Source organism: Aythya ferina, assembly GCF_964211825.1.
Source record: "Aythya ferina genome assembly, chromosome: 12".
NCBI classification, from domain to species: domain Eukaryota; kingdom Metazoa; phylum Chordata; class Aves; order Anseriformes; family Anatidae; genus Aythya; species Aythya ferina.
In genome coordinates this window covers 12,644,447-12,671,991 of record NC_140308.1, presented here as the reverse complement: position 1 = coordinate 12,671,991, position 27,545 = coordinate 12,644,447, and the positions used below count along the sequence as shown (strand labels likewise).

At 54.8% G+C, this 27,545-nt stretch overlaps 1 protein-coding gene across 7 annotated transcripts in view; it reads right to left on the bottom strand.

Moving 5' to 3' along the window:
• Positions 1-27,545, bottom strand: part of HYDIN (HYDIN axonemal central pair apparatus protein) — a gene marked incomplete at its 3' end in the record, with an annotated part of 119,477 nt that overhangs the window by 9,648 nt on the left and 82,284 nt on the right. For all 7 annotated transcript variants that reach the window (XM_084533471.1, XM_084533470.1, XM_084533472.1 and 4 more), the window contains 42 exons: positions 26,872-27,049; positions 26,261-26,391; positions 25,397-25,530; positions 24,557-24,693; positions 23,809-23,936; positions 23,508-23,699; positions 23,070-23,219; positions 22,134-22,373; positions 21,728-21,896; positions 21,002-21,193; positions 20,079-20,243; positions 19,544-19,717; positions 18,365-18,585; positions 18,096-18,248; positions 17,652-17,835; positions 17,172-17,313; positions 16,476-16,641; positions 15,576-16,205; positions 14,920-15,129; positions 14,587-14,792; positions 14,262-14,444; positions 13,890-14,009; positions 12,619-12,778; positions 12,358-12,530; positions 11,607-11,805; positions 10,780-10,879; positions 10,355-10,454; positions 9,680-9,848; positions 9,163-9,401; positions 8,745-8,859; positions 8,214-8,418; positions 7,677-7,912; positions 7,146-7,297; positions 6,377-6,569; positions 5,826-5,907; positions 4,935-5,207; positions 4,334-4,476; positions 3,865-4,083; positions 2,532-2,692; positions 1,812-1,924; positions 859-1,093; positions 179-391 (listed from right to left, as the gene is read on the bottom strand). In XM_084533471.1, the coding sequence (XP_084389597.1) occupies positions 179-391; positions 859-1,093; positions 1,812-1,924; positions 2,532-2,692; positions 3,865-4,083; positions 4,334-4,476; positions 4,935-5,207; positions 5,826-5,907; positions 6,377-6,569; positions 7,146-7,297; positions 7,677-7,912; positions 8,214-8,418; positions 8,745-8,859; positions 9,163-9,401; positions 9,680-9,848; positions 10,355-10,454; positions 10,780-10,879; positions 11,607-11,805; positions 12,358-12,530; positions 12,619-12,778; positions 13,890-14,009; positions 14,262-14,444; positions 14,587-14,792; positions 14,920-15,129; positions 15,576-16,205; positions 16,476-16,641; positions 17,172-17,313; positions 17,652-17,835; positions 18,096-18,248; positions 18,365-18,585; positions 19,544-19,717; positions 20,079-20,243; positions 21,002-21,193; positions 21,728-21,896; positions 22,134-22,373; positions 23,070-23,219; positions 23,508-23,699; positions 23,809-23,936; positions 24,557-24,693; positions 25,397-25,530; positions 26,261-26,391; positions 26,872-27,049 (7,685 nt within the window). The remainder of the gene's footprint in view (positions 1-178; positions 392-858; positions 1,094-1,811; positions 1,925-2,531; positions 2,693-3,864; positions 4,084-4,333; positions 4,477-4,934; positions 5,208-5,825; positions 5,908-6,376; positions 6,570-7,145; positions 7,298-7,676; positions 7,913-8,213; positions 8,419-8,744; positions 8,860-9,162; positions 9,402-9,679; positions 9,849-10,354; positions 10,455-10,779; positions 10,880-11,606; positions 11,806-12,357; positions 12,531-12,618; positions 12,779-13,889; positions 14,010-14,261; positions 14,445-14,586; positions 14,793-14,919; positions 15,130-15,575; positions 16,206-16,475; positions 16,642-17,171; positions 17,314-17,651; positions 17,836-18,095; positions 18,249-18,364; positions 18,586-19,543; positions 19,718-20,078; positions 20,244-21,001; positions 21,194-21,727; positions 21,897-22,133; positions 22,374-23,069; positions 23,220-23,507; positions 23,700-23,808; positions 23,937-24,556; positions 24,694-25,396; positions 25,531-26,260; positions 26,392-26,871; positions 27,050-27,545) is intronic.

The following is a 27,545-nucleotide window of genomic DNA, read 5'->3' as shown; positions in this document are numbered from 1 at the left end:
GAGAACAAAAAATTGGCCATGTGGTCTTGGCCACTGACCAGCTTGTTCCAGCCACATGTCAGCAGGTCACAGACGTGGTGCAGATGTGCCATGGGGCTTGGAAGAGGAGCTGGAGAGGTCTCTGGTTGAGGGGGGTGACCAAGAGACCATCAACAGGGGCAGCCATGCCCACACCTACCTGCTGTTCCTGCTACACACGCCGATTGCTGCAAACTCGACCACCCTCGTGTTGAGGCCCAGCGTTGTCCCCTTCGGGTTCTGCAGCTCGGGGCTGCGCCTTTCTGCGGTGATGTAGTCGGAGTCTTCCAGCTCGAAGTGGCAAAATGGCATCTGGCTTCTCCCCTTCACGATCACTTCTGGGCCCTTTTGATTCGGCTTCAGGTTGGGAATACTAGGAAGAAAGGGGCTGGTGTTATTATTTCCATGCTGCTGGCTGCTTGTGCTGCATCCTCTCTCAGTGCAAGCATTGTCAAACAGAACTGTAAAGCTGACATGGCAGAAACACGAACAGAGGTGTGCCTAGAGCAGCACACAAATTTCTGCATGGAGAAGGAGGTCATGTTTGTCTGCTAAAGCATAGCTAGGGGTTAGCTGGCCCCTAGACAGCCTTTCTGGATCTCTCATTCCAGAGTTCGCAATCCTTCAGGAGCTTAAAAATAAAATGTCATTTCCCAGTGTCTCCATATCTGCTTTTACAAGGCCAGGCAGTCATCTTTGCTTGGTCCTGAGTGCTCGTTGTTTCTGCAGACTCTGGGGCTTGCTGTCCCCAGCTCTGCATTCCCACCCCCCAAGTCAGAGGCAATACCATGACTCAGGGTAGCCTGAGTTAACAAGTTAGCGATCCTGGATGCTTCCTACCTGCAGAGCATGCGGCTCTCAAAGTCCCCCATGTACACCGGGGAGAACTTCATCTGGAAGGGCTGCTCCTGGCCGGCAGGGATGGTGCCACTGTGGGGCTCGACAGAGAAGAGCGAGGTGGCACAGATGGTGCTCGGGGGTGAGCTCAGGGAGGACGAGTCATGCCCCAGAGAGCAGCCCTGCTGGCTGGGCTGGAGCTTCTCGGAGGCACCAGAAGCACAGGAGACGAAATGCCCTGCGGGAAGGAAGAGGTTAGCAGGACATCTTCTTCCAAGAAGGAATCTGGTGTTCCTCCTGCTGCAAGTGGATGGGAGGAGAGACGGGATGCTCTTGGCATGTCCCTAAGGCCATGCTTTCAGCAGGTCTCCCATTGAGGAACAGAGTGGTCAAGGTCATCTTGCTTCTGTGTTACTGCTGGCCGAGTTGTAATCCTGGAAAGTCTCAAGGATAGGTGTGAAAGTGAGGACAGACAGCAGGGAGATTTGGGGGTAGGAGAGGGCAAATAGAGTGAAAAGGTCCAGCAGAACCAGAGAACTGCTTAGATCAAAACACGACACTGAACATCACTCCACAGAAGTGATTCCAGCCTCAGATGAAGGCTATGTCTCCGGTAGCAAATTAAATGAGCCCAGGACTGAAGCCAGCTGCTTCACTCCGTGTTAAACTCTCTCCATCTCCAGAATGGAGTTACTAGATGTAGACTTCTCCCGCAGAATGGTTTCTGGCCAGCGCTTGCTCCCAAAATATTTCCAGGAACTACTGTCAGAATTGGCCTGGGTCAAACCTGTGCCAACTAGCTGTAGAGATCAGTGTGTTATAGCACCTGGGAAAATGTCTGGGTGCTATTTCATGTCAGACAGCCTCATCTCTTAGAGACAGCATTAAGTCCAGTTTAAATTAGTGACTAAAACACACCGGGCAACCCCAGCTGCCATGCAGAGCCAGTGTCTTACCTTTCAGGGTGGTGAGGAGCAGCTCCCCGGCTCGGCTCGCTGCCCTTTCATCCCCCACGTCCTCCATCCAGGTGTATTCCAGGGCCACGTTCCCTGTGTTGGACAGCTGGAAACTGGAAAGCAAGAGGGAAAACAAAACAAAACAAAGCAAAAAACATAAATTTGAACCAAGTAGAGAAGTAACACTGCCATGTGGGCTCCTGGCGCCCTTCTTTGTGCTGAGCAGTGTGTTCTTCCCCAGCCTTGCCTCCATTGCTGTCCTGGGCTGCCAGGGACAAAGTAATTGCAAGTTTAGAATTTAAAGGAAGGTGCAGACATGGTGCCTGGAAAACTTAACCCAAGGGGTTTATTCCAGCCTCGTATCTCAAGTTGGCATCATTTTGACAGCAAACTTGTCCTTGAGCAAGTGAGGACTGGCAACATGCAAGGAGAGCAAAACCATGGTTGCTCTCAGCAGAAAGGCCCATCAGAATTGTACCTCCCCAGCACCGCAGCCAGGAGCATTCCCCTCCACGTCTCAGCAACCTGATGGAAATTGGAAGAGGTTTATGAAATGGCTGTGAAATGAAAGTGTCAGGGGCTGGTGGTACGGGAGCATGAGTAGAAGGAAAAGCAGCGGCCACTGGAGCCCACCACGGCTCTGGGGAAGCAGGCACTGGCTGTGTGGTGCTGTGGCAGGCCTGGGCAAAGGCTGCTCCCTGCCTGACCTCCACCACTCACGTGAACGTCCTCGTCTGGAAGAGCAAGGTCTCCTTGAACTGAATCGCGTCCGTCTCCAGCTTGAACTCGGCGTAATCGACAACAGCGCTGAGGCGAAGCTCCACCTCGCGGCTGCTCCTCTCCAGGAGGCTGTGTGCTGGTTCTGGGTCTGTCTCAATCACCTCCAAAGAGGACAGGGAGGAATCACTGAGCATAGCCCAGAAAGCCAGGCTGAGCTTGGAGCCTTTGGGCCACTAAAATCAACCACGTATACGGGTTAGGAAGGACCGTTCCCATTTATTTCCCTGGAAGGAGGACAAAATCTGACCCTGCTGCTAATCACTAAGGTGTTTGTTCCTCCATGCTGCTTGAAGCAGTCACCACCATGACTGTGAGCACACTGGTGGGGATGATGACCAGCTATCAGTCCCCATGTTCTAATTCTGTAGAGAGACCTTTTTTCCTGGCACCCTACAAATCTGTCACATCTCTAAATTGGGATTAAGCTCCCCTGGTGGAGCTCCATGAATAGAGAAACCCAAGAATGAACAAATCTAGAACGTGCTTTCCAAATGTCACGTGTGGGACAACAGCTGCCAGGCATCCTGGCATGGGAATGAATTTACTAGGGAAACCTCTGGCTACTGATGGTAGAAGGTTGGAGGAAAAAAAAATGGTTTAGTGGTCTTACAATGGCTCAGAAACCAAAGAAGAGACACTCAGGATAAGAGTGCTTCATCACTAATTATAGGAAAGCAAGAGCTTCCAGAGACTATACTCTGGACTCCCATATGACTGCCCCATGCTGCTGGGGCTGCTCCATTATGAGATATCCCACATGATATAGAGACCACAACAGAAATCTCAGCAGCATAAACAGAGCTCACCCAAAATGTGCCAGTGGGCGAGCCAGAGTGCGCAGATGAGAGCGAGTTTCACTCTCCACTTCAAAACAAGAGCTAGAGCACAGTGGGGTTAACTCTCCATTGGCACAAAAGGCACTGAATCAGATGAAGAGTTATTAACACCCTAAAATGTGTTCTAAAAATAAAATGTTCTAAAAATGTTCTAAATAAAATGTTCTAAAAATAAAATAACATGGGCTGTAACACTTCTGAGACCGACATTTGCAAGTGACTAAAACACCTCTCACCAACAGACTTCCCCATCTCGTGTGAGCATAACAGCTCGCAGTGAATCCATCTCTCCCCAGAAACACACCGCTGGTCAAAACTCACAGATGGCTCACATTTCAGGGGGAAGCAGGGACTGCTAAGCCAGCAGATGGTGGCCTGCTGCTGTGGGCACCTAGTTTTGTGGAAGCTGGGTGAGCTTTTGCTGTCGTGCTCCTTACCTTCTTCTTGACAGGCCACATGGCTGCCTGGCCCCTCGTGGTATCCACCCACTTGACGGTGCGCAGGCGGTCGTCCCAGTCGGTGACCTGCTCTGGTGGCAGCTGGAAGGCGATCCTGGCCACCTTGCACCTCACAGGCTGTCTTCTGAAGGTGACTGCCACGTCTGATTTCAAGGTCACTGTGATGTCCTTAGTGCAGCCAGCATGGAGGTGTCCCACCTACAGCAGAGAGCCAACCAAACTGGAATCAGCCACAAGGGCAGGACCGGCAGTGAGGACACCACCTCCCATAGCAGGGAGCCTTTTTGGTGGGGTGGAGAGCCCTGCCCAAACAAAGCTCCGTGTCTGGCAGAGTCAGCATCTGCTGGGGGGCACTGAAATGTGGCACCAGTATGTGGAAAGTCACCGGTGGATCCCAGATGTCTGGCAGTGTTTGGGTAGTGGGAAAGGCAGAACTGCCTGAGCTCACCTGGGGGGAGAAGTGAAACGGGGGGCCTGCCGGCCACTCGAACCGCATCGCCTCCGCCCGGCTGCGGTTGGTGATCGTGAAGGTGGCCTGGTAGGGCTTCCCAATGTGGCAGTCCCCGAACTGGATGTGATCTGCTCTGACAGCTGTTAAGAAGCACAAGGGATGTCAGCGGGCAGCCAGGTCCATCCACCCCCAGAACATGCACGTCCAACCCTTTTCCTTGCTTCAAGACCTCTTGCCTCTGGGAGATGCACTTCCCTGCTCTACCCCCGTCCCTCAGAGATGCACCCTGACACGTCCCTGAACGTGGTACAGAGGGACGTGCATTGCAGCATGCCCAGGGCAGGCAGGCTCACAGACCGCCAGGCACAGGACTGCTTCTGGAGAGGACATGGGATCATACATGGCCTTCATCCCCACAGGACACCACGTGCCAATAGACCTCTTGTGGCCTCGTGTTCCCACGTGTGGCTGCTGTGCAGGCTACAGAAGGCAACAGGATCTGTCCACTAAGGCTATGCCACACCACACTGGCCCAGGGTGAACAGAAACGTGTACTTTCCTATTCTTTATTCCCTCTTGGCAGCCTCTCCTCTCTTACCTTCAATTGTGTCCTCCTCCAGATCGGCCTCAGAGCTCTCCTCAGGGCTCTCCTCAGCGCTGTCTGCCACGAGTCCATGGATATTGTCTATTGTGAAGTCATCCTCGTAGCCTTCACCCACCAGCTGAATGTTGGTCTCTTCGTAGGGGTTGTCCACCACGGACAGGTGGATCTTCCCTTCCACGCGCTGGGGCAGGCTGGGTTTGAAAAGCACGTCGAACTCCGCTGATTCCCCACGGTGCAGGACCAGGGAAGCAGTGTGGGGCTTCGTCCCTGCAGAGTGAAGTGAGAGACAGGGACACAGCTGCACAGAGAAAACACCTCCAAAGGGTATAAGAGGAATAAGTGGCTGCAACCCAGCTGTCTCTAAGCACAGGTTCTCCCCCCAGAGGCTCTAGATGTTCCTCCTGTGTTCACAAGACTATGATGACACCATGCATATCCTGAAGTGTCTTAACTTCTTAACACCTGGCTCTCAAACTGCTTCCAGCCAGCTCCTTCCATACCTAAGCTGAGTCAAATAGTGGTTTTGGCTTCTGTTGGCTGGCTGTGGGATCAAGGGCTGCCTTCATTCAGGCTGGTAGCACCCCACACACAGCAAAGACCTCGGATGGTCCAACTGAAGTGCTGATAGTTCCCCAGGACTTTCCCACAGCTTGACCCACCATGCCCAGAAGAGCAGAAAAAATTCCTACAGCTCGCTAGGAAGAAATTCTGGAGCAGCACAATCTGTGGTGCAAAGTCCACGTGAAAAGGTAGGGGTAGAGAAAGCCCCAGGGAAGAAACTGTCTCTAATACCTGCTGCTTGGCCAAACCATAAGCGGGGCACACCCTTCCCTGTGTGGATGACCACACTCCATCTACCTTCTCCAGCAGAGTCCTCCTTCATACCTGCAGCCTGGTAGATGCACTGCGTGGTTGGCCTGGCTCTCAGGAAGAAAACTCCCCCTTGGTCCAACAGATCTATCATCACCTGAGAAAAGGGAACACAGCAAGACCGCATCTGTGAGGGTACAGGAGAACCCATGGACCACCACTGAGCTGCTGCTGGTCCACCACTAGGAACCCAGCACGCTGCTCTGCTGCACACACAACTCTTAGCGTGAAGTGGAAGTAAAATCAGACAGAAAAAGTGGTCAGAGGTGATGGAACGTAGTTAAAATATAAGTAAACAGGACAGAGTATTAAGAAGTAATGAGCAGAATGGAATTAAACGACAACTGAGTTTAATGAAAATGTAGTAAAATGTGGTCAGATAGAAAATAACCTAACTAGGACACCACGCATTGCCACTGAGAACCAAAACACAAGCAGGGAGGGGTGGGAAGGGGTCATGCAGGGTAGCAGCACATCCCAGCTGTGTTTTCTGGGGCCTCTCTCTCCTCCACGGGAGGAGGGCTTGTTCCCAGAGCAGAGGGTGCATTCCCCGGGCAAGTCCTCACCTGGACGGGTACGCTGCCAGCGTTATGAAGGACCAGAGGGAGTTTTTCGGAGTCACCCAGCAGCAGCTTCTTGAAGAGGAGCAGAGGGTTCCCTCCCTTACTGTGAAGGACCGGGCGCAGGACTGTGACCCGAGGCAGATTCCCCTCTCCACTGATATCAAACGTCAGGCTTTGGGCTTTAATTGCTGCAGGGCTGCAGGAGGGGCAGAGGAGAATTCGTTGTTGGTGGCAATAACCCATTTTCCATTTGCCAGGCAATGAATGTGTGCCACCCACAGCCCCCCTTGTCCCTATCCTCCCATGTCCTGAACGTGGTTCCAGGACAGAGTAACCAGCTGCTTTTACAAGGGCTGTAGTTGTTTTTTAATATGGAATACCATGACGTACCCTAGGTTAATCACATACAGTCGTCTCCTTAGAACATAAACGAGGAGGAGATAACGTATGGTGGCTTCCTGCCACAGAAACCACTTCATCCAGCCCTTTGGCCTTGGAAAGCCCCAGCTCAGCAGCTGCACCTCCACATTTTTCTGATTCACTAACTTCCAGTGGGCTACCTAACGTTGAGCAGACTTCATAGCCAATAATACACTCCAAACTATAACTCTTATTCTTCTGCCCTGCTCTACCTAGTAGTTACTACATGATCCAGTGCTAACTCTTCTTCCTAGGGCTACTACAAGAGCCAGGATTGATGACAAGTCCACATCCTGCCAGAGGAGAAGCAGCTATCAGAGAGGTCCCCCCGTGAGCTCACAGGGTGCATTACCTTGTCTGGGCATCAAGTGAAGCTTCAAAAGTGCACTGGTAGCTCTGCATGGTTTGTGGAGTGAAGGTCACTGTGGCGAAGGCGTGGGAGCGGCTGGGCACACACATCTGGATGGGGACCACCTCAAAAACATCGCTGATGCGGCTGTTGAGCTGGGGGAAGCGCACGGAGCAGAGTTAGGAGGAAACACCCTTCTGTGTGGTGTAGTCTGATGCACGTAGTGGTGGCTGGGGACAGGACAGGACCCTTCTGTCTCGGGGGGTGACTCCAAAGTGGTGCTGGCCTCAGAGACGGAGCTGCCATAAAGCCCAGGAGGGCCAAAGCTTGCTCTGAGTGCTTCCACAAACAGAGGAATGAGCCAAAACCTTGCTTGAGACATGCTGAGTTCAAACCAGCTGCCACCTAGGGCTGCTGCTCTCCCCCATAGCTTCATCTGCACAGAGCTGGACTAGAACGGGTGAGGTACACCTGGAGAACGAGGCAGGCTCCTACCTTAGAAGAACAACAATCATCTTGGCTTCTATTTCTTACCTTACCAGAGATGGGTCTGATGGAGAGGACCACGTTGCAGGGGACTTTGCCCACATTGCGGATCTTGAAGCGAGCAGTGGCCCGGTGCCCAACCAGGATGTTGGTGAAGATGAACTTGTTCTCGTCTGTGATGAACACGCCCTTGTCCTGCACGGTCTGCAGGATCTGGCAGAGGCTGGTGTTGCTGCAGATGCGGTGCTCCTCAAAGATGGACCCTATGTCGTCAGCCACAAATGCTGCGAGAAGAAAGGAGGGAGGGCTGAGATGGAGAAGGCTTCCTGCTGGGTTTAGCTGGACCTTGTTGGCCTCACAGAAGGCTTGATAAGCCCCTTCTGGCCAAGTCACTGCAAAACTCTTGCCTGGAAGCCCAGGAACCCTCAGTCTTAAAGGGCATTGCTTCCTCTTTGCCCTTTCTTGTACCCCTCCCAGCCTCTCCCACTGGTGCACATGAAAACCCTCGGGGGTTGCAGCCCTTTCAAGAGGTCCGGGTGCTCAGCAGCAGCAGGTCTGGCCACGGGAACCTGGGGATGGGCGTACCTGGGAGGCAGGACTCGGCCAGCAGGGTATAGGGGATGCCCAGGGGGTTGTCACTGGGGTCCCTGTCGCTGATATCGATGGAGAGGTGCTCCTCGCACAGCCCCAGCGGCTCCGCGTGGCAATCCACTGTGATTGTCTGCTCGTCCCCAGGATGGATGGAGCCAAAGCCGGGGTACACCGTGAACATGCCCACGGTGAAGCGAGCCTGCAGAAAGAGCCCCGGGAGAGGCTGAGGGCTGGCAGCCTGGCCTTGGGCATCCCCAGAAAGGACTGTGCCACCTCCTGGCCTCCAGATGGGCCAAGGGCAAGAAGGGATGGTCCAAGGCCCAGGGGCAGCCCCAGGATGAGAGGGCAGGGAAGGGAGAGCCCCAGAGGGCTCCAGGTCTGAGCCTCTGCTGGTGGCTGGGAAGGGATTGAGATCCAAGCACCTGCACACACAGACCATGTCCCATTCCACAGCCGTGAGCCCCGTCCCAGACACAGTCAAGCCCCCTGACCCTGCCACATGCTGGGGGAGCAGGAGCCACCCACCTGCATGGAGGTGTTCGTCTCCTTCTGCAGGGACTGCTTGCTTTGCTTCGCAGAGGTTATCACCTTGCCTACGTTTTCATTCTCCTGGGAGTGGTTGGATTTCTTGTAAAGGGCGCTGGGGGGAGAAAGCAGAAACACCCACGGTGCTGAGCTCCCCTGGCCATCCTCCGAGGCCAGGGGCTGACCTTCCTCCCTATGAAGGAAATCCTTCCAGGTTCACGTTCCTGATGGCTCCTTCTGCTGCCACAGGGCAGGGACAGACCAGCCATACCACCAGCTTTGTCCTACACGTGCAGACACTGAAGCATTTTGGGTCCCCTGCTCGCAAAGGGACCAGGACCCAGTGCCCAGCCTGCTGGTCACACACCTTCCCTTCCCGCAGCCCTGGCTGGGAAGGGTGCTGCAGCTCTTCCCTCACCTTTTCCTTGCCAGCCCAGACACATCCTGGTCCGCTCTGCAGACGAGGAACTTAAAGTCGAGGCTGCCTCTGTTCTCCAGCGTGATGGCGCAGGTTTTCTTGGTGCCGTTGACCAGGGCGCCGAAGTTGATGAACGAGGCCGGGGTGATGCTGTACTTGCTGAACACAGCTTTGGCGGACACCCGCACGGGGATGATGGCGATGGTCTCCCCTCCATTGCAGAGGCTGGGCTCAATCACCTGCAGCCAGGGGAGGGGTTGGTAAGGCAGCAAGGCAGCCAGCCCCGCTGTCCCCTAATGCCACCCCATGTCCCCTTCAACCTCCCCTATTTAAATCCAGCTGTTTCAATGCCTCCTCCAGAGCCAGATTTTCAGCTCTACTTAAGAAGCATCCCCAACAGCTTCTGGAAGACTGCTGTATACATCTAAGAGAGGGTTCCCCAGCTAAACCTTTCCTTCTAGGGGACACACGTCCTGCTAACACCTGGACAAGTGTCCCCCTGGCTTGGGCAGCTCACCTGGCACTTCAGGATGGGTTTGTCCTCGATGCTTATTTCTGCCTTGGGGTGGAAGAGCAGCTGGACCTGCACGGGGCGCTCAGAGACGGTCAGCATGCCTTCCTGTGGCTGGATAGAGAAGTGGGATGCCAAGTCTGGGATGCTGGTATCTGCATTTTCTATCAGGAAGCTGGGGACAAAGGGAAGGAACAAAGACCTCTGTGGTTAGAGGTCCTGGGTGGCAGCAGCACAGCCAGCACCTTGCATAGGACCTTAAGGAAAAAAAAAATAAATAAATGAAAGGATCCATTTCTGCTTGGGAAATCCCAGATTTTGACACAGACTACAGACAAGAGTGCTGTAAGCTCACTTCAACACTGATTTTGTCATTCCCTCCTTTGAAGACCTTCACAGAGAGAAATGAGTACACCCTCAAACGAAGGGAACCAATCTCAGCAGTACGGGGAGCTTAAATTTCAGCCTCTTCTTTTGGTTCCTGCTGAGCTGTAAAGAACTACTTGTGGCTGCATTCTCTGTTAAAATATTTGAGGTACAAGAGCCTGGATTTTGTGTTTACTCAAACTATGAGGAAGCCAGCATGGGAAAAGGTTCCAGCCATGGACAGACCGGGACACAGAGCTGGGCAGAGGGTGGCACTGTGCACGGACAGAGCAGGCAGCCAGAGCTGCGACCCACCTGTATGCGATCTCGTACTTCCCTTTGTTCTTCAGGGTCAGTGCTTGCTTTGTATCATCCAGCACCTTAAGGACTCCAAAATCCACGTTGCCATCTGTACCTGCAGTGTTCCCACAGAGAGAGGTAGGAGATGGTGAATATCTGAGAGCTGCTGGAGGCTGCACCAAGTGACAAGGTACATAAACAAAGTTCTCAGACATCACAAAATCCTCAGCAGGTTTCCCCATCCTGGGAGCTTTCCCTAGCTGCTCTGCTGCCCTTTCTCTTGCTTGGAGAGCACCTGCAGGAGTCAGCAGCTAACGAGCCTGGTTTCCATCTCTCTGCTTCCAGGCACAGATCCACCAACTCTATGTGCTACGCTGCGCCTCCAGGAGATGCCAGCAGCCTGCAACCTGGACTATGTTGGTTTGGGTGCAACCACTGACCTTTAGGGATGGTGATGCTCAGAGCAACATCATAGGCCTCCGCGTGGATCTGGATATTTTCAATCTGAACAATCCCCAGGATGTTCTCTGCATCTGAAACCTGAGGCAGCAAGAAACAAACACTGCTCGGACAATTCTCCTCTATTCTTTCAGTAGGTGACAGAATGGTCCTTGTCTCTACTGGCTGGCTCCACCATGGCCTCCCCTGCTTTGTGGGCTATCAGTCTCTTAAATTGCCCAGCACCCTCACCGAAAGGCAGCCATGGGGGACAAAATCCCAGGGTGAGAGTTTGCTGCCCTATGTTAAAAGCCACAGATGGACTTCAGGATGGATGCTGAGAATGCACCAACGTCTGGACAACCAAACGACAGCATTCAGCTCTGCAGAGCAGCAAGGTGCTGTGGCATGGGCTCAGGATGCTGCCCCGTGATCCAGGCTGACACCATGTGGGGACAACACCCAGCTATCTGGGATGGGGATGCTCAGGGATGCATTGCAAATGCAGTTTGAGGCAGCAGGCGTCAGGGACACAGCTTGTGTCTGCATGTACATCTCTCCCTCACTCCACAATTTACTTGCTGTGGTGGTTTTACACTTGCTCGATGAAGCTCGGCTGCAAGAACACCCTAGTAGTCACCTGGTTTCCAAAAAGCCATCCATCAGCAGGAGTCCCTTGCTGCTAAGACCTGCCCACCCCAAAATCACAAGCAGAAGGAAGCTCAAGAAGCCTCCTCCTTTAGCCCTCTTTGAAGGATACCCTCCCCGCACTGCCTCCATCCCTCGGGACCTCAGGTGAGCCTTGCCGGGGAGAGCAGGGTGCCCTCACCTCCAGCCGGATGGTCTTCTTCACACTCAGCGCCTTGGTGGCCATGAAATGCAGGTACACCTCCAGCTCTGTGCAGGGCCCCACCACGCCTTCGTCCTGTGACACCGAGAAGTCCTCGCCGAGGTTTTCCAGCCCGCTGAGCCTCCAGGCTGCGGGCAGCGGGTTGGAGTTTCGCAGCACCAGCTTCTTGCTGTCCCTCCTGCAGGGACACGGGGATGCTCAGCACCGGCGGCTGAGTGAGCATCGCGACTGGAGGCAGCTCGGGGCAGCCCCACGGGTGGGACCAGTTGGGTGTCTGCCCTATGTGATAAGCCTGAGAGGTGAGGTCCTGGGGGACAGCAGCCAGAAAAAGGGAGTTAGGGAAGGGCAACTGGACTGCTGTGGTGTTTGGAGAGCTGGAGCTGACCCAGCAGGCTCTTCCCCTGGGAACAGAGGGACACTGATGAAGCAGTGGCTCAGGGCCACAACATGTGGAACAGGGACTTCTCCAGCATGTCCAGCTGGAGTCAGCTAACACGAGCACCGGGGCACACACAGCTCTGCTGTGGATCAGGATACCCAATGCCCAGCACTGCTGGGGACTGTGGAGCTCACAGCCACCACGGGATGTCCCAGCCAGCGAGGAATGGCGAGCTGGAGACTGGGAAGTGATGAGGGGAGGAGAGATGTTGGTCCAGCCCCATCCTAAGCAGGCACACGGCCAGCCAGAGAGCCCAAACTGCTCTTGTCCCTGCCCTAGCGGGTGGCTGACCTGTGCAGCAGCAGCTTGTCGAAGTGCACCTGCTTGGGGCTGACCCCCAGCTCCACCCGCACCCCCTGGCAGCACAAGGGGAAGACCACCGGCTCCGGGTTCTCCTTAATGCAGCACACGAGGTTGTCTTCAATGAGGCCAGCTGACGTGGGGTACGCCCAAAGGCTCAGCTCCTAGCCCCCCAAAAAAGCAGAGAAGAGGGTTTGGTGAGCAGGAGGAGCAGCCCCTGGGTGCTGCCACCGCTGCCTGCCCGTCCCCTACCTGCTTCTCGTTGGGTTTCAGCGTCATGCTGGGAGGGTCCAAAAGGAACGTGTCTGCTTTGAGGTCGTGCTCAAAGAAGAAATGCACCTCTGCTTCCAAGGAGGTGGTGTTGAGGATGGTTATCTTCTCGCAGTTGCTGGGGTAGTTCTGTGCCTTGTACCTGTCCATGGAAGGGGAGAAGGCTGCAGCAGAGCTGCTGGGATCATTGCCTTTATCACCCACCGAGGCCAGCGCTGTGTCCTGGCAGGAGGATGCTCTCTGCAGCCTCCCAGGATGACCCAACAAGCAGGCTAAGAAAAAGGAACACATTCAGGGGCACGTTGCATGGTGGGCTCAGCCTTCTGGCACCTCCACGTTTGCACCTTCACCTGGTGCCCCTGTCCTAGAAGCGTGACGATGCACAAGACACTTAAAGAAAGAGCATTTTGCAAAATGCAAATTCAAGTGTTCCTGCACAAATAAAAGCCAGTCAGGCACATGGCCCCTTCCCCACTGCTTTGATAAGTTTCTTTCCCTGCAGGGTTTAAAAAATGCTTTTGCAAAGGGATTTTAAAAATAGTTTAGCTTTTCTCATTCCCATGAAAAGCCATGAGACTGCCTTGTGTTTCATGGGTTTGCTCAAAGTCTCAGGAAGGAAAAAAAAGAAAAGGATGCATTCCCAAGAGGAGAGCTAAATTTAACAAGTGTCCCTTCCCTAAGGTGTGAAATAGCACTTGGAGTTAAATGGTTAAACAGCAAACAGAAACCTGAAACCATTCATCAGGCTGGCTAAAGATCCCCCTTTGTTTTTTTTTAAAAAAAATCAAAAAATAAAGTTTTTATTTCATTCCCCTGAGTTGTAAAATACCACTAGATCTCCAGGGCTCCCATAAAGATAAGGGCTTCATTTCTAATATTAAAAAAAAAAAAAAAAAGAAAAAAAAAAAAAAGATCAGAGTTAAAAATAGACACACCAGCAGCTCCAATGACTTTTTATAAGCAGACCTTATCCAGCAGTAAGTTTCAGAAAAACATAAATCCTATTTTTCTTCCTTTGCAGGTCACACACATACACATTGACAGGCCACATCATAAAGCCTGACTACATTACAAATTAATCAGTGGTTTCCAACACCATCCACAGAATAATTGCTCATTCAGTCTGCTATTAAGCTCGTTTTCCTAAGTGATGAGTTGGAGATGGGGAGGGAGGGCACAGGGTGCCTCCAAAACTGCCATGCAGCCCTGGTGGGGGGCACCAGGCTGCCCATGGCTGGCTGGGGAGCACCTACCAGTCTCTGGACTTCCCGCAGAGCAGTGGCCCGAAGTGGAATACGCCCGTGCTCATGATGTACTGCTTGAAAACAATGTCACCATCTGCCTTGCTCTTCCTCCGGTGAGGAAACACCAGCCTGGACAGGGAAAAAAAGCAAAAGGATGAGAAACTCTAAGTGGAAAAGCTGGCCAGAAAGCCACAGCCCTCAGCAGCAGCTGGGGTTCCCCGCTCCCAGCACGGGATGAGATGCTTGGGTGCTCAGGCAACACACGATGGGGCTCAAAGGAGCCACGAGGTGGTGGGGTGGTGGTCACTGGGGCACAACGGGCAGCCCCAGCTCCAGAGGCAGGGACAGGCAGAGCAGGAGGCTCGTACGGAGCAGCCTTACCGTGGGTCCTGGCTGATGGTGGGGTACAGGCAGGTGCCCCTGCAGTGCAGCTGGTGCAGTCGGTTTGTCCCCAGGATCTCAAAATGCAGCGTCTGGTCAAACTGGCCCAGCACCGTGGAGCTGAAGTGGACCTTCAGTTCAGCCTGGCCACGGGCAGGCATGATCCACCGGAAGCTATTCAGCCTGGTGGTTAAAAAAGATGCTTCAAAATGTTGTTAATGAGAAAACTAGAGCAGGAGGAGGGCTGGGGACTCACTGTCCCAGGACTACCCATCTGGTGGGACGGCCAGCGCGCCCACCGCCTCCCTCTGCCCTTGGGGCTCACCTGAGGGGCTTCCCCAGAGGTGGGCCCAAGTCCACGCTGCTTTGGTCCACCTCAGGGGGACGTGGTGGTGGTGCCCCCGTGCCCAGTCCCTGGGGATGTTTCTTGCTCCGGCCAGAGCTCCGCCTCTCTTTTAGAGCCTCCCGGATGCCCTCAGCCTTCTCTTTCCTCGACCGGCCTCTGGTGGGGGTGACCTGCTCCTCCGACGCCTTGGCACCAAGGAAGAAAAGGGAGAGAGAAGTGAGACTGGCCCTGAGACATCCCTGTCCTGCAGCCCTCCTTCTCCATCTCGCCCACCCTCCACACCCCGTCCAGCCCGGCCCTCTGCCCTGGCACCTTCACAGTGAGTGTGATGGGAGCATCCATGAGGCTCTCCGTTTCCTTCTTCTCTTCTTCCACCACCGCACCTTCTGGTGCAACAAGGATGAAGTGCTTGAGGGCTTCTCCTGCAGGGGCCACCCTCTTCTCTGGGTAGTGGATCACTGAGTAAAATGTGGTAGGAGGAATGGGAGGCCCCGAGGGACCCAGTCCCAGGCTATCCAGGATCTAAAAGATAAGAGAAAACCCTGTTTGTCCTTCATCATCTTCATCCTCATACACTTTCCCTACAGGCACTGAACTTTTGGCAATGTTTTGATATGGAGTACTGTGCTTTTTTATGCCTGGTGGGGTAGGGTGGGGTGGGGAGTCTCCAAAGCATTGCCAGGACCTATGAGTGGGACCTAGAGGAAGCAATGACCACGAGTCACCCTGCTCTGGGACCATTTTTAATGATTTGCAGACCAGGAAAGTCTTGGAACAGACAAGATGCTTGAACAGGGAGTGCTCCCTCTTTCCACCCACACGAGGGACACTGAGAACCTCCCCAGCCACATGGCTGCTGAGGACCCACGGTGGAACAAGCCTGGGACAAGGCTCTGTGCTGATGTCACCCGGTGGGACACAAAGCACCAGGACCCAAACCTCAGCACCCGGGCCCCGAGGGGCTTTACCTCCTCTGCCGTGGGCAGCTTGCCACTCTCCAGGATCTTCCCCATAGCATCTTCTGCACTCAGCACCTGGATGTCCAAGCAAGGCACCCCAACATCCTGGCCCTTGGCTGACGAGTCTGCACCTTCCCGATCCGGCCCAGAAAACCTGCACTCGATAGCCTTCAGTTTTTCCAGCCGCTCCCTCTCTGCCCGCTCCTTCTCCAGCCTCTCCTGGCGCTCCTTCTCTCTGTCCTTCCGGCTTTTGCGGCTGGAGAGAGGTGGGTGCTGGTCTTCTGCTGGGTGCCTTGCCTCCTCTTGGCTCAGAAGGGACAGCAGAATGCCCTGAGCCCTGTCCCAGGATGACAAAATATACGCGATGTCTTTCTGTGATGCCTCATAGATCTTAAACCTCTTGGCCAAGACCTTCTCGCTATCACTCATGGTCTTCTGCTTGGCTTCCTCTTGTTCAGTTTTTGTGGGTTGCCCAGCTGACCCCGTGCTGCCATCCGTCAGGGGAACCTTGCTCCGCTTTTTCTTATCTTCCTTGTCACCTGCAACAGAGTCCAGGTGCCCCTTCTTGTCTACCCCTTCGTTGATGTCCGAGCGGTTGCTGGTGGACACGTTGGTGTTGCTGGTGGAGGTGGTCAAATTCTGGGCAGGAGAAGAGGGGAAAAGAAGTGAACACTTCAAAGCACCAACCCCAGTGCTGTGGGATGGTGATGATCGAGGTGGAGATCAGAACACCCTGGTGGAGAAGCACTGTGATCAACCAGCGTGGTTTCCCAGCCCAGCCCCATGTTTCCCCGGCCAGGAACCCGTCCCCGGGCACAGAAGTGTGTGGCTTCTTGTGGGGTGGTACAACTCAACGAGAGGGTCCTTCTGTTTTGGACTTTTCTCCTCTCTGTAAACACAGCCACCCACCTGTCTGCCTCCGTGCTGGCTTTTCTTCCCCAAGGCACTGTCTTTTTCTTTCCCAAGCTCTCTCTTCCCCCGCCTGGACTTCTTCTTCATCTCTTCTTCCTCCCTCAAGCGTTCCAGTTCTTGCTTGAGCTTTTCCTCAAGCTCTCGAGCCAGCCGCTCCATCTTCCTTCAGCAGACCAAACAGAAAACATCCCTGACAGTCACCACCAGAAAGCTGGGCTGGCTGCAACCCCAGCTGGTCCCCTGCTTCATTCACTGACCCTGAGGACAGGCAGAGCCATTAGACCACCTCTGTGGGCTTCCCTCAACCTGAGGAGATTGGGAACACCTGAATTGAGGAAAGGTAGGAAGGGCCAGCCAAGTCTGGGTCAAAACTGTGCAGCTCCTCTGATAAGATCCACCGGCTCCCTGCAGCCAGGGCCTAAGCTGGAGGGCTTGCTGCTAAAATAACGGAGAGGTCGTCCTCATCTCCCTGGAGAAAAGCTCCTTCCCCCCTTGGGAACTGGTGAGGTGGAACTGGCACTGCAGTGACACTTCTGGCTTGTGTTTTAAAACCCTCTGAGCTGGACCAAGGTCTCCAGCAGCCTGCTGGCACCCAGTGTGGGGAGGGAAAGGGCATCAGGTGGGTGCTCAGGGGTCCTATGTGGGACAGGAGCAGGGAAACCCCTCAGGGACACTACTGGGGAGCTTACAGACCTCTTCTTCCTCTCACGCTGGACTTGTAGTATACTGTCATCAAACTGAGCTTTCTGCTCCTCCGTGAGGGCATCGTACTCCTCCTCATCCATCTCCTGGAGGCGTGCTTTCTCCCTCCTGGCAGCTTCCTCCTGTTCCCGTTCTTCCGCACAAGCCAGGGGAGGAATGGTTAGTGGCTGCAGGCAGAGCTGGCTGCTCTGGGTGAGCTGAGAGGGCTCAGAGCCCTGCCCAGCCCCAGGTGGACGTCCTGCCAGGAGGCAGTGGGCAGCCCAGACCCCTGCTTTGGCTGGAGAATCCCCCAAACTGCTGCTGTGCCCTGCGTGCCTCACGTGCCCTGTGCGGGGTTTAGACGCTCAGCCACAAGAGGGATTAAGGATTAAAACATCTCTTACAGGTTCCATCGACAACACCCAGATGGACACATGGATGAGGCCGAGGGCTTGAGAGAGAACATTTGAGGGGCACAGAGATGGTTCTCACCTTCCTGCTCTTTTGCAGCCGCCTCTCTGGCTTTCAAAGAGGCATAATCTTGGACGAGGTTCACGAAATAGATGTGAGGCCGGTTTCTGGCAGCTTTGAGCAGGCAGATGAGAGCAGACGCCATGCTGCCTGCAAAGAGGGTCTCCAGGCCATCAAACACCACTCCCTGGTAGCAGTCACTCAGCTGTGAATAACGCCAAAAAGGAAGAGAGAGTCAGTAGCAGCACGCATTAGGCTCTCAGCTTGGCAATCAAACCAAATGCTGACCATCAGCTTGGAGCTGATGCACCTGATGGCATCTGCAGCTTCACCCAAGGATGCTGCTGGCCACCCAGCACTCCCTCCAACAAGTCCCTGAAGGCATCCCCGTGCCTCTTTGCACCAGGGATGTTATCATTTGCCCCCCACCCTCCTGACCCCAAAGGCAGAGGAGAAATGCCATGCCTGCAGCCTTTCCGAGAGGATGGCCCCCAGCAAGTCCTCGGGAAGCATGCAGCTCATCAAACCCATCTCTCCTGCACCGCTGCCGCCGACGCTCAGCCACTGCTGCGAAGGAAAGCAGGGAAGCAGCGAGACGAGGTGAGAACTGGAGGAGCCCTGCAGTGTCAGACATCACAAGGAAAATAAAACACTTTGGAAAAGAGGCAGGCAGCTCCATCTGCTTGGAGCTGGGGTCTCAGCCAGCACAAAGCTTGAAAGGTCCCATGCATTACTGGTGTCATCACCCATGAGCCTGCCAGGTCCGCGTGCTGCTGTTTCTGGGACTGGGACCCGTGTCCATCCATCTTCCTCTTGCCTGTTGCTGCGCTCGCCCGGCTGCGGGAGCCGATGGAGTGCTGGCTGGCTTTGTCCCCAGAGCTGGACTGGCTCGTGGCCGGGCTGTGCCTGGCCTCAGTGCTGGGCTGCAAGCTGAGGGACGCCTCCGTGCTTTGACCTGTGGAGGAGACAGAAGCTCGGCAGGTAAAGCTGCTGGTAAAGTGCAGCGTTGGATTTCAAGGCAGAGAGGTTTAATGCACAGCCCTGTGTCCTTCCTACCAAACAGGGCGGTCTGCATGCAGTACACACCGTTTGCATGGTAGCTCCCCTATGGATTGAGCCAAGGGTTGGCCACCCAGGAGCACCGTTTCCCTACCTTGCAGCCATCCTGCATTCTCCCCTGGGCACTGTAACACACAGCTGTGCCCCAGTTGCCATCAGCCATCTTCACTGGAGCTACATCTTCCTCGCTGGATATCCCAACCCATCCTGCCTCCTCCCTCACTTGGCAGTGCAAGTCCTCCCCTCCAGAGGCAGGGTCTGGCCTCACCCTGCACAGCTCACAGCACCAGCTGCCCGATAAAATACCCTAAAAGTTGCTGGTCTCGTGTGGAGAACAGCACACCATCCATGAGCCGCGTGACCCGGTAGCATATACAGGAAAAATCTCTGGAGAAAAGAGTTGATCTTCAGCATGTCTCTGATCTGAAGCTCCTCGGGGAGGCTATTCTTCCCTTTCTCTCATGTTTGTGAAACCACGCTCCAAGTCAGGCATCTAGTGCTTAATGAGCCACTTCAGAGGGCTTTTTCCTCGTTAAAACGGGCAGCAGTTCTGCCTGATGGCCGTGAGGAGCAGGGTGAATTCAGCTTTGAGGAAATATTAAAAAAAAAATGAGAAGAATGCAGGTGTGCTTCACCACTCCTGGGAAAAAGGACATGTGCTAAGCAGCCCATGGGCAAGAATAAGCATCCCTGTGTGAGCCTTAACATAAAGAGATTCCACCTAACCAGCGATGATTTATGAGTTGGCTTTACATCTCTACACACAGCACCCTAACAGAGCCGTTGGCTGGCAAACTTCTACTTCAGGGGAGGAAGAAGAAGCGGGTGGCTGGGGCAGCTTTCAGAGGCCTTACCGGCGTCCTCCGTCTCCTTGTGGCTCTGCTCTATGGCTGCCCTGAGGCACAGCTCCCGTGCACGGAGCCCAGCCGAGCTGCTCCTGTCAGAGATGGCTTCGGTCACCACCGAGTCGATGGTCAGGCAGGCCGCGCCGTAGTGTCTGGAGAGGGCCACTGCTGCCGACGTCTTTCCTGGAGGGAGAGGAAGAATAGCGTGGTGACACTCGCACTGAGTCACTCCTTTATGGGAAACCCAGAGAGAGGCAGCTTGGATGTGCTTAGAAATATCCTCTGAGGATGGAGGGATCATGCCAAAGGGGGATCTTTGTCCTCTGTGGTTGCCTGAGTGCTCCACTCCTGTCCTAGATGTTTGGCAGCCTGTCCCAGAGGGGTCGTGCAACACCCAGGCATGGTTTGGGGTTAAGACATGGTTAAGGAGAAGGCTGGGGCTGTGTCATGCACAGTGGATCCAAGGTCTGCCCATTTTAGCCCACCAACCAAGCACCACGGCCCCCCGGGACACCCCTGGCCCGGTTCCCCACATCACATGTACCCGTGAGGGGTGCCCCGTGGATGATGATGACGATCCCTCTGCGGTTTTGGGCTGCACGGCCTTCTGCAGAGATGTCGAGGCCGAGGTGGCGGGCGATGGCCCTGCAGACGGGGCTGTCGTCCAGCTCTCCCGCGGCGTCCTTGCTGCTGGTGCTCTGCCAGTGCTCTGCTGGGCAGGACCGGGCACACGAGTCAGTCTGCTGCATGCCACTGGTCCTGGGCTTCTTCCCCGTCCCCTCAGGTCCCGGGAGAGGAGGATGCATGAAACAACGCCATGCATGGGGACTCCTCATGCTCTTCCCTAAGGCTTGCTCAGGTTGGGGTCTGTCCTGAGCATTGCTGATGGTGCCCGGTCACACTATGGTAAGCGGGGTGGCAGAAAGGGGCCTCAGAGGACCAGGCCAAGTCTCCTTCCATGAACAGCTCCAAAGCCCCAGGGCTTTCTGAGTAAGCAGGGCACGCACAGAGCTGGACATTTCACAGAGGCCCAAGGGAGAGGCTTTCCTCCTCCAGGCTCCTTTGCCGCAGAGCTGGGTGATTTAGGAATATTACGCCTGGCTGGGCTTTTAATTCTCCACAACAGCACTGTCAAAGAGCTCCAGCTCTGCCCTTAGGAGGTCACCGAAAGCCACCCTTAGCCACCATGGTCACACAGAACAAGCACTGCCTTGCCAAGGCAAGGGAACAGCAACATCCCAGCGGCTCCTGGGGGCGGAGGTGCTCATTTGGCAAAGCTGGGGACAATCTCCCTTGCCTCTCTCTTGTCCCTGCACCAGACTCTTGTCAAGATCTTACAGACTTTGTGTGCAAAAGTGAAGATGTCATGAGGCTGCAGTGGAGTGATGGGAGGTGATGCCAAAGACCTCCATGGAGGCCCTTCTGCTTCTATGGACACAGAAGAGGCAAAGATCTTAGGGTCATTACCTGTCCAGCGCCTTTTCTCAAGACCTTCCGCCTCCTCTTCTCCCAATTCAGATTTAGAGTCTACCTTGGTGGACTGGTTTTCATCAAACATGGAGAAGGGAATGATGGAGCTGTGGGATGAGATGGTGTGCACAATCCCAGCAGAGTACTTCCCTCCTTGATCTGAGAGAGATTGGATGTCTTCGGCATTTGCTGAGGAAGAAGGACACAGAGAGGGCAGATGGTGAGGAACATGGCCAGGCAAGCTGCTCTTTGCCATTCGTCACTTTGCATGGCCACATGCAAAAAGGTGAAAAATTCCCCAAGAAGGGAGATGCTCGAGGCACATAGAAGCCTGTCCAAGATTCCTCTGCCCTTTGGGGAAGTTTGAGCTTGTGTTTTTGTTGTTGGGAAGGAGAAAATTTAAAATAGGATAGCTGGTAATGTTAGACTTGGCTGAAGAACTCATCCAATCTTATTCTTAGTGGTTAAGACACAAGAGGATCTTCTGGTTATTTAGAGGGTATTTCCCAGGCCATGGCAGGCAGGGATGAGCTTGCTGTGGCTGCACTCAGGGCTGGTAGCAGATGCAGGTCACAAACCAGACTTTCACCCCAGAATCCCTCCATCGAGCACAAATGCTTGAAGGCAGACTGAAGCCTGCCTCCATGGAGAATGAGTTCATGGATACGTGTGCTGGTCCCCCTGCTGCGCCCACATGCAGGGCAGCCAGTGCCAGAGCCTCACCATTGTCCTGGCCTGCTGGTTCCCCAGGCTTGGGCTTCCCCTGCTCATCCTGCAGCCTCTTCTGCTCCTGGTAGTACTCCAGCACCTCTGGGGGCAGCTTCTCGCCAGGGGCACGCGGAGGCAGCAGCAGGGTGTTGTGGCAATCGTACTCCTTCAGCACCCGCAGAATCTGTGCATGTGGGGAAGAGAAACCAGCCCTTACATGAAGACCTCCGTTACATGAACCACTTTCCCAGCCAACCTAGATCTTCTCCCTTGATCCTTCCACCCATCGTAGACTAATCAAGATCCTCCAAAGCCTGCCAGCAGAGCTGGCTGACCCTGAAAGGCCACCAGTGGGGACTGCCTCCATGAAATGAAGTGCCATGAGGCCATGGCAGCACACGTGGGGCCCAGACCTCCTCACCTGCTCCTCAGCGAGGTACTGCTGGTCGAACTCCAGGGAGTAAAACTCAATGGGGAACTCGCATGGGTTCTTCACCACCACTGTCCCCTCCGCCCCGCTGCTGTACGGCAGCACTGGTCCCAGCTCAAGCACTGGGGGGTTGAACTCCAGCTGTGGCTCCAGCCCGTGCCCCGAGACCGGCAGCTGGAAGTGCTGGCTGCTCTGGCAAATGTTAACCTTCAGCTCGCTTCTGTAGGATCTCTGGAAGGAGAGAAGGGCAGAAGGCTCCTACAGGTAGTCCCAGGTGACAGAGACTCCAATTCAACCCTTGCTCCAAGGTTGGGGTGTTACTGGTACTTCTGAGGTGAGTGGAAAACACATTTATTCATAGTGGGGGGGTTCTACAGCACACAGCATCTGCATGCTGCTCTGGGTGCTTGGGGTGAAGCAGGAGTGCAGTACAACTGGGTGCCCTGGTGTCAGGTGGCTCTAAAATAGTCGGTCAAATGCTTTCAGCTAGTCACACAGGAGTGCAATGCCCAGGAGCAAGGTCCTCAGGAGCAGGCTCCTGCAGGCCCAGGAGCTGCTTCACCTCCTTGCTGAGGTGATGATGCCCAGACACAGAGTTATCAGGCACACATCAGCTATATGACAGAGGCAGATGGGCTCTTGCTGGCTAGGAGCAATGCTGCTTGGTGCCCGGCTCTGCTCAAAGCCAGAAGTGAGCTGGTTACATCTCAGCTAGCAACTGCAGCATCCCTGGGGCTGTTTCCAGGCACATGAACACCCATGTACATACTGACACATGCTGTCAGGCTCCAAGCCATGGTGATCAGGTGAAAGCTCTATTTTGGGAAGGCAAAATACAGTGGTGGAGGCTGACTTTGTGCCCTGCTCCCTGTGCTGGGCTCTCATTACCTCACTGCCCATCCTGTGGCAGACACCTGCCCCTCTCACCTCTTCTGTGGGTGAAAACCTGACCCGCACGTTGCATCGTTGCCCCGGCGCGAGGTCTCCAGCCAAGGGCAGTGCCTCAAAGACGCAGGGCTTGGCCTTCGCCTCCTGCTGCAGCTTCCGACGTACGCTTGCTGGCAAATGCTTGTCCACCTGGGCACAGAAACCAACCCCATGGCAGGATCTGCAAGGACAGACCCACCATTCCTGCACCGCCCCAGTGCTGAGGACAGGGAGGCTCCATCCTCAGAGGAGGAGGAAGGGGTGGAGGTGGCAAACAAGGGCAGCACCAGCCAGGGAACTGGTCCAGGTGAACCAGTCTCACTCTGTCCCCTCCATGAACTGTAGCCCAAGTGCTCAGTCAGTTACAGGGGAAGGAAAGGCAAGAGAGGCCAAGGAAACGCAGCTGAGAAGCTACATGTTGTGTTGTCATTGCTTTACCTTCTTAACAGGCTCTGTTATGGTGATGAACCATTTACAGGGAACCTGGAACTGATTGTGGAGCTGGATGGTTTCTTCCCGACACTGCCCACACTGCACACTGCAGAACTCCAGCCTGTCCCTGGAGAGGCTGAGGGACGGCAAAGTCACCGTGGCACGAAGGCAGATGTGAAACGTGGGGCCTCCTGCTACCTAGCGAGGAGCAGAGCATCCAGCTGAGAGCACAGACAAGACCCACTGCTGTGTCCCCTCCAAGGTGGGCCCCCAAAAAAGGTGGCATGGGCACAGGAGCGTGTGGTACCTTGATGGGCAGGAGCACATCCACTGCTCCCAGCGGTACGCTGGCGCTCTGCGGGTCGAAGCGCACCTCGAACGTCTCGGTCTCGCAGTACGGCAGGTTCCTCACACGGTCCAGCTCCACAGTGAAACCTTCAAGAGATGAAAATAAAGCAGCTGAGACACACAAGAGACAGGAAATGTGGCCCCAGCATGCTACGGCCATACAGGTGTGGATGCTCTGTGAAGTTCTTTTTGTTCCCTGATGACAACTTGGAGGAGGCACCTGACCATCTCAGGCACTCATGGTTTGATGGAACTACAGCTTTACCTCAAACCCTGATTTGGAAGCCTCCTTTGATACAACAGAAGACCTCACAAGCTGTTTCCTCAATTAAGGACCAAGAGAAGTGTTTTGGCAGTTGGAACTGTACACCAAACCACTTCTGAACCACAAAGGGTCCCTCTGTTTGCAACACAAGCCCACAGAGTGCCCAAAGCCTCAGGTGGTGCTCGTGGCACCCAAGAGCAGGAGATGCTGAGAGGTGACTGAGGTGATGGGGCCACCTCACCCCTGCAGCAAAGCATTAGGGCAGTCAGGGACAGGCCAGGTCTCTGGCCAGAAGAACTCAGGCTCGAAAGCACGGGGCATGGTGTCCTGAGGAAGAACAAGCTGTACAAACAAGCACACAAATCCCTCCACATATCGAGTGGCTTACACCTTGGGAGATGGCTCCTTTGAGCCCACATGAAGGGTCTCCAGCCCTGGGTACCTGAGTCACGCAGGACCCGTCCATCTGCGTGGAAGGACACTGGGAACTGCCCGGTGTTGGTGACTTTCACAATGTGCGTGGGGATGTTACCGAGAACGACGTAGCCAAAGTCCAGGATGTACTCGGGCAGCTGGGCTCTGAAAGCAGGAATAAGCAGGAATCCTCAAACCAGAGCTAGCAATGAGGTCTTAAATCAAAAGGAAATACATTCAAAAGGGCGTGTGTGTGGATACTGGTCACAGCCTCTCTGCTACAAAAAGCTGTTGCAGATAAGTGCACTGGACCTCCAGTGGTCTTGGTGGAGTTGGTGGTACAGACTACGCATGAAATTGCTCCAGGACCTTGTAATAAGACTTGGCCCCACAGAAAACCTTCACCAACCACCTGTATCCCCAAAGCAGCACCAGTAAACACGGTAACCAACAAGAGTTGTGGGAAGGTCTTTTTCTAGAGCAATCTCACTCAGGGAAACACAAAAATGAGCTGTTTTGCAGAGTGTCTCCTTCCTCAGCCATTTGTTGGATGAACGACACCAACTGTGAGTTGCTTCTTCCAGAGGTTCCATGGTGCCCACCGTGCCTGGGTGGGGTTAATGGTCTGCACTGGAGACCCCTTAGGGCTAAGAATGGAGCCTGTGTGGAGCTGAGCACCTCCAAATCTCATGGGTGGCACTGCAGAGGGGATGACACTCAGGCATCCACACTTCAAACCCCTCAGGATCAGAACCCTCCTGGAGTCCCCAGCTCATCCCAGCTCTGCAGGAGCTCTCAGGAGCAGAGGAGCACCGCTGGGTGTTACCCTCAGGGCACCCCGAGATGGGGACCAGGATCCCCCACTGACCTGAGGAGCCTCCGACGAGCACGCTGGTCAAAGACCGCATCCTCGGGGGGACAGGAGGCAATGAGCTCCTGCTGCTCCAAGGTGTGTTCTTCTATGAGCATCTCCTCCATCCGCATTTGCAGCCGTGTGTTGAGCTGAGGGGAGCAAAGACAGAGGTTGGCAAAAGTCCTTCCCCAGCCCAGCCTGCTCTTGTTGACAGGGGAGATGAGGTCCTCCTGTCTCAGGGTCTGCAGTGCCTCCTGCTCCCTTCGCCAGGACCTTATGTCAAAGGAAATGAATTCAGCATCTTCGCCTGCCCGGTCTCTATTATAAAAGCTGATCTGGCCAGACAAACATGCAGACAAGCCAGGAACCTCGTGGCGCTCAGTCGGTGCCACAGCATCTTGGACAAAAGCTCTCTGGAGACAGGAGCCACTACAAAGCTGGTGTTTTTGGAGATGAAGCTCCCAGCACAAGCCCAGGGCACTGTCAGGCTGCTGGCTCCAGGTTCCTTCACTCGAGTTTCCCCCTGCCAAGTTTCCTACCTGCTCCAACAGCACGCAGTGGCACCGTGCTTTCAACACTCTCTCATCCAAATAACAAATGCAGCAGGAGAAGGGTCTGTGAACTGGCCTGGAAGCCTGTGGCAGCTCAGGAGTGGGGTGAAGTAGGGATGCAGGACCCAAACCCCAACTAGGAACCCAAACCCCAGCCTCTAGCAGGACACTTGCAAGGTGGGCAACCTGAGCAACCCCCCGGGATGATGCTGGGATGATGCATGGCCAGGAAGGTCCCAAGTGCTGGTGGGACATGCACGGCTCTGCTGCGGGTGTGGGGTACAGCAGGAGGGTGGCATGTGCCACACAGAGCAGCAGCCGTTCTCACCACTGTGCTTGAGTCATCCATGGGCAGCTCAGTGGCCGTGGTCTCCCCCAGGACAATGGCTTCATCTCTTTGTTCGTCCTTCTCCATCTTTTCTTTTGCCTCCTGGAGGACTTTCTCATATTTTTCATGTCCTGAAGAAAACATCCAACAAATAGAGGTGTGGGCACAGGGCCAATCCCATTTAAGCTGGGAAGCCCCTCTCCTCTCCCCTGACGTCCTCTCTGCCAGCAGTCTAGGGCAGGTGGATGCTGCTCTTCCTCTCTGATTTGGGATGCTCACTTCTACCCACCATTCTCCCCACACAGGAACACATCATCCCCCACAGTGTGATGCAAATCTGCCCCTGCCAAAAGCCCTGCTGCTCTGTGTTACAGCTTTCCTGAGCATTTCTGTCCAGCTATCATCTTTCCAGCCAACAGATATGCTGGCAAGCTCTGCAGGATGTTTCCTGGGGCAAAGCCACATGGCCTCCTCTGCTAGAGACTCAAGAAGAAGGCAGAGGGCTGAGCATCGGGGGCTGACACCCCTGAAACCTCCAGACTTGGTGTGAGCTGGGCGTACAACATGGGAGAAAAACAGGAGACGTTCCTGGGGCCAGGGACAGCGCTTACCTTTGATATTCCTGGGCAGATCCAAGTAGATCCTGGGAAAGCTCCCCTCTCCTTTCAGGGTGAATTTCTCTGGCTCCAGGTGACCCACTTGGATCTGGAAAGTCTTGCAGAAGACTCCAGGCACTCCCGGCAGGTAGGAGATTTTCAGTACTTGCTCCTTGCCAGGTCCGATGTAACCCTGCAGGGTGTGGGACAAGAGGGGGGCTTGGTGATGGGCAGCTGCTGGGGCTGATGCCGTTGAAGACTCAGCTGTGCCTTCAGAAGCTCGCAGCAAGAGGGCATCAGCGTGTCATCCTTGTAGGAGACGGGTAGGAGGAAATGGGAGAAACTAGAGCCCTTTGGGCCACTTCTTCCTAGAGGGGCATGGATGGGGAACGCTGCTCCAGCTCGGAGATAACCACACAGCACGCAGGAGCTGGGAGGAGAGATGCTCCTAGAGCAGCCTGCTCCTGCACAGAGCCCCGTGCTGCATCCCACTGCCCTGCACTCCTCTCCTCCTTGGCTGCCCCACAAAGCTCCTGCGGAGCAGCACAGCTGGAGCCCGAGGGACCTGCATCAGGGCTTCCAATTTCTGGCAAAGGAGCTGCATGTCCGAGCAAGAGCAGCCAAAATGCACAAAATGCAGGAGCTCAGACATCACTGCTGGGGCATGGGATGGGTCTGGTCCCAAAAAA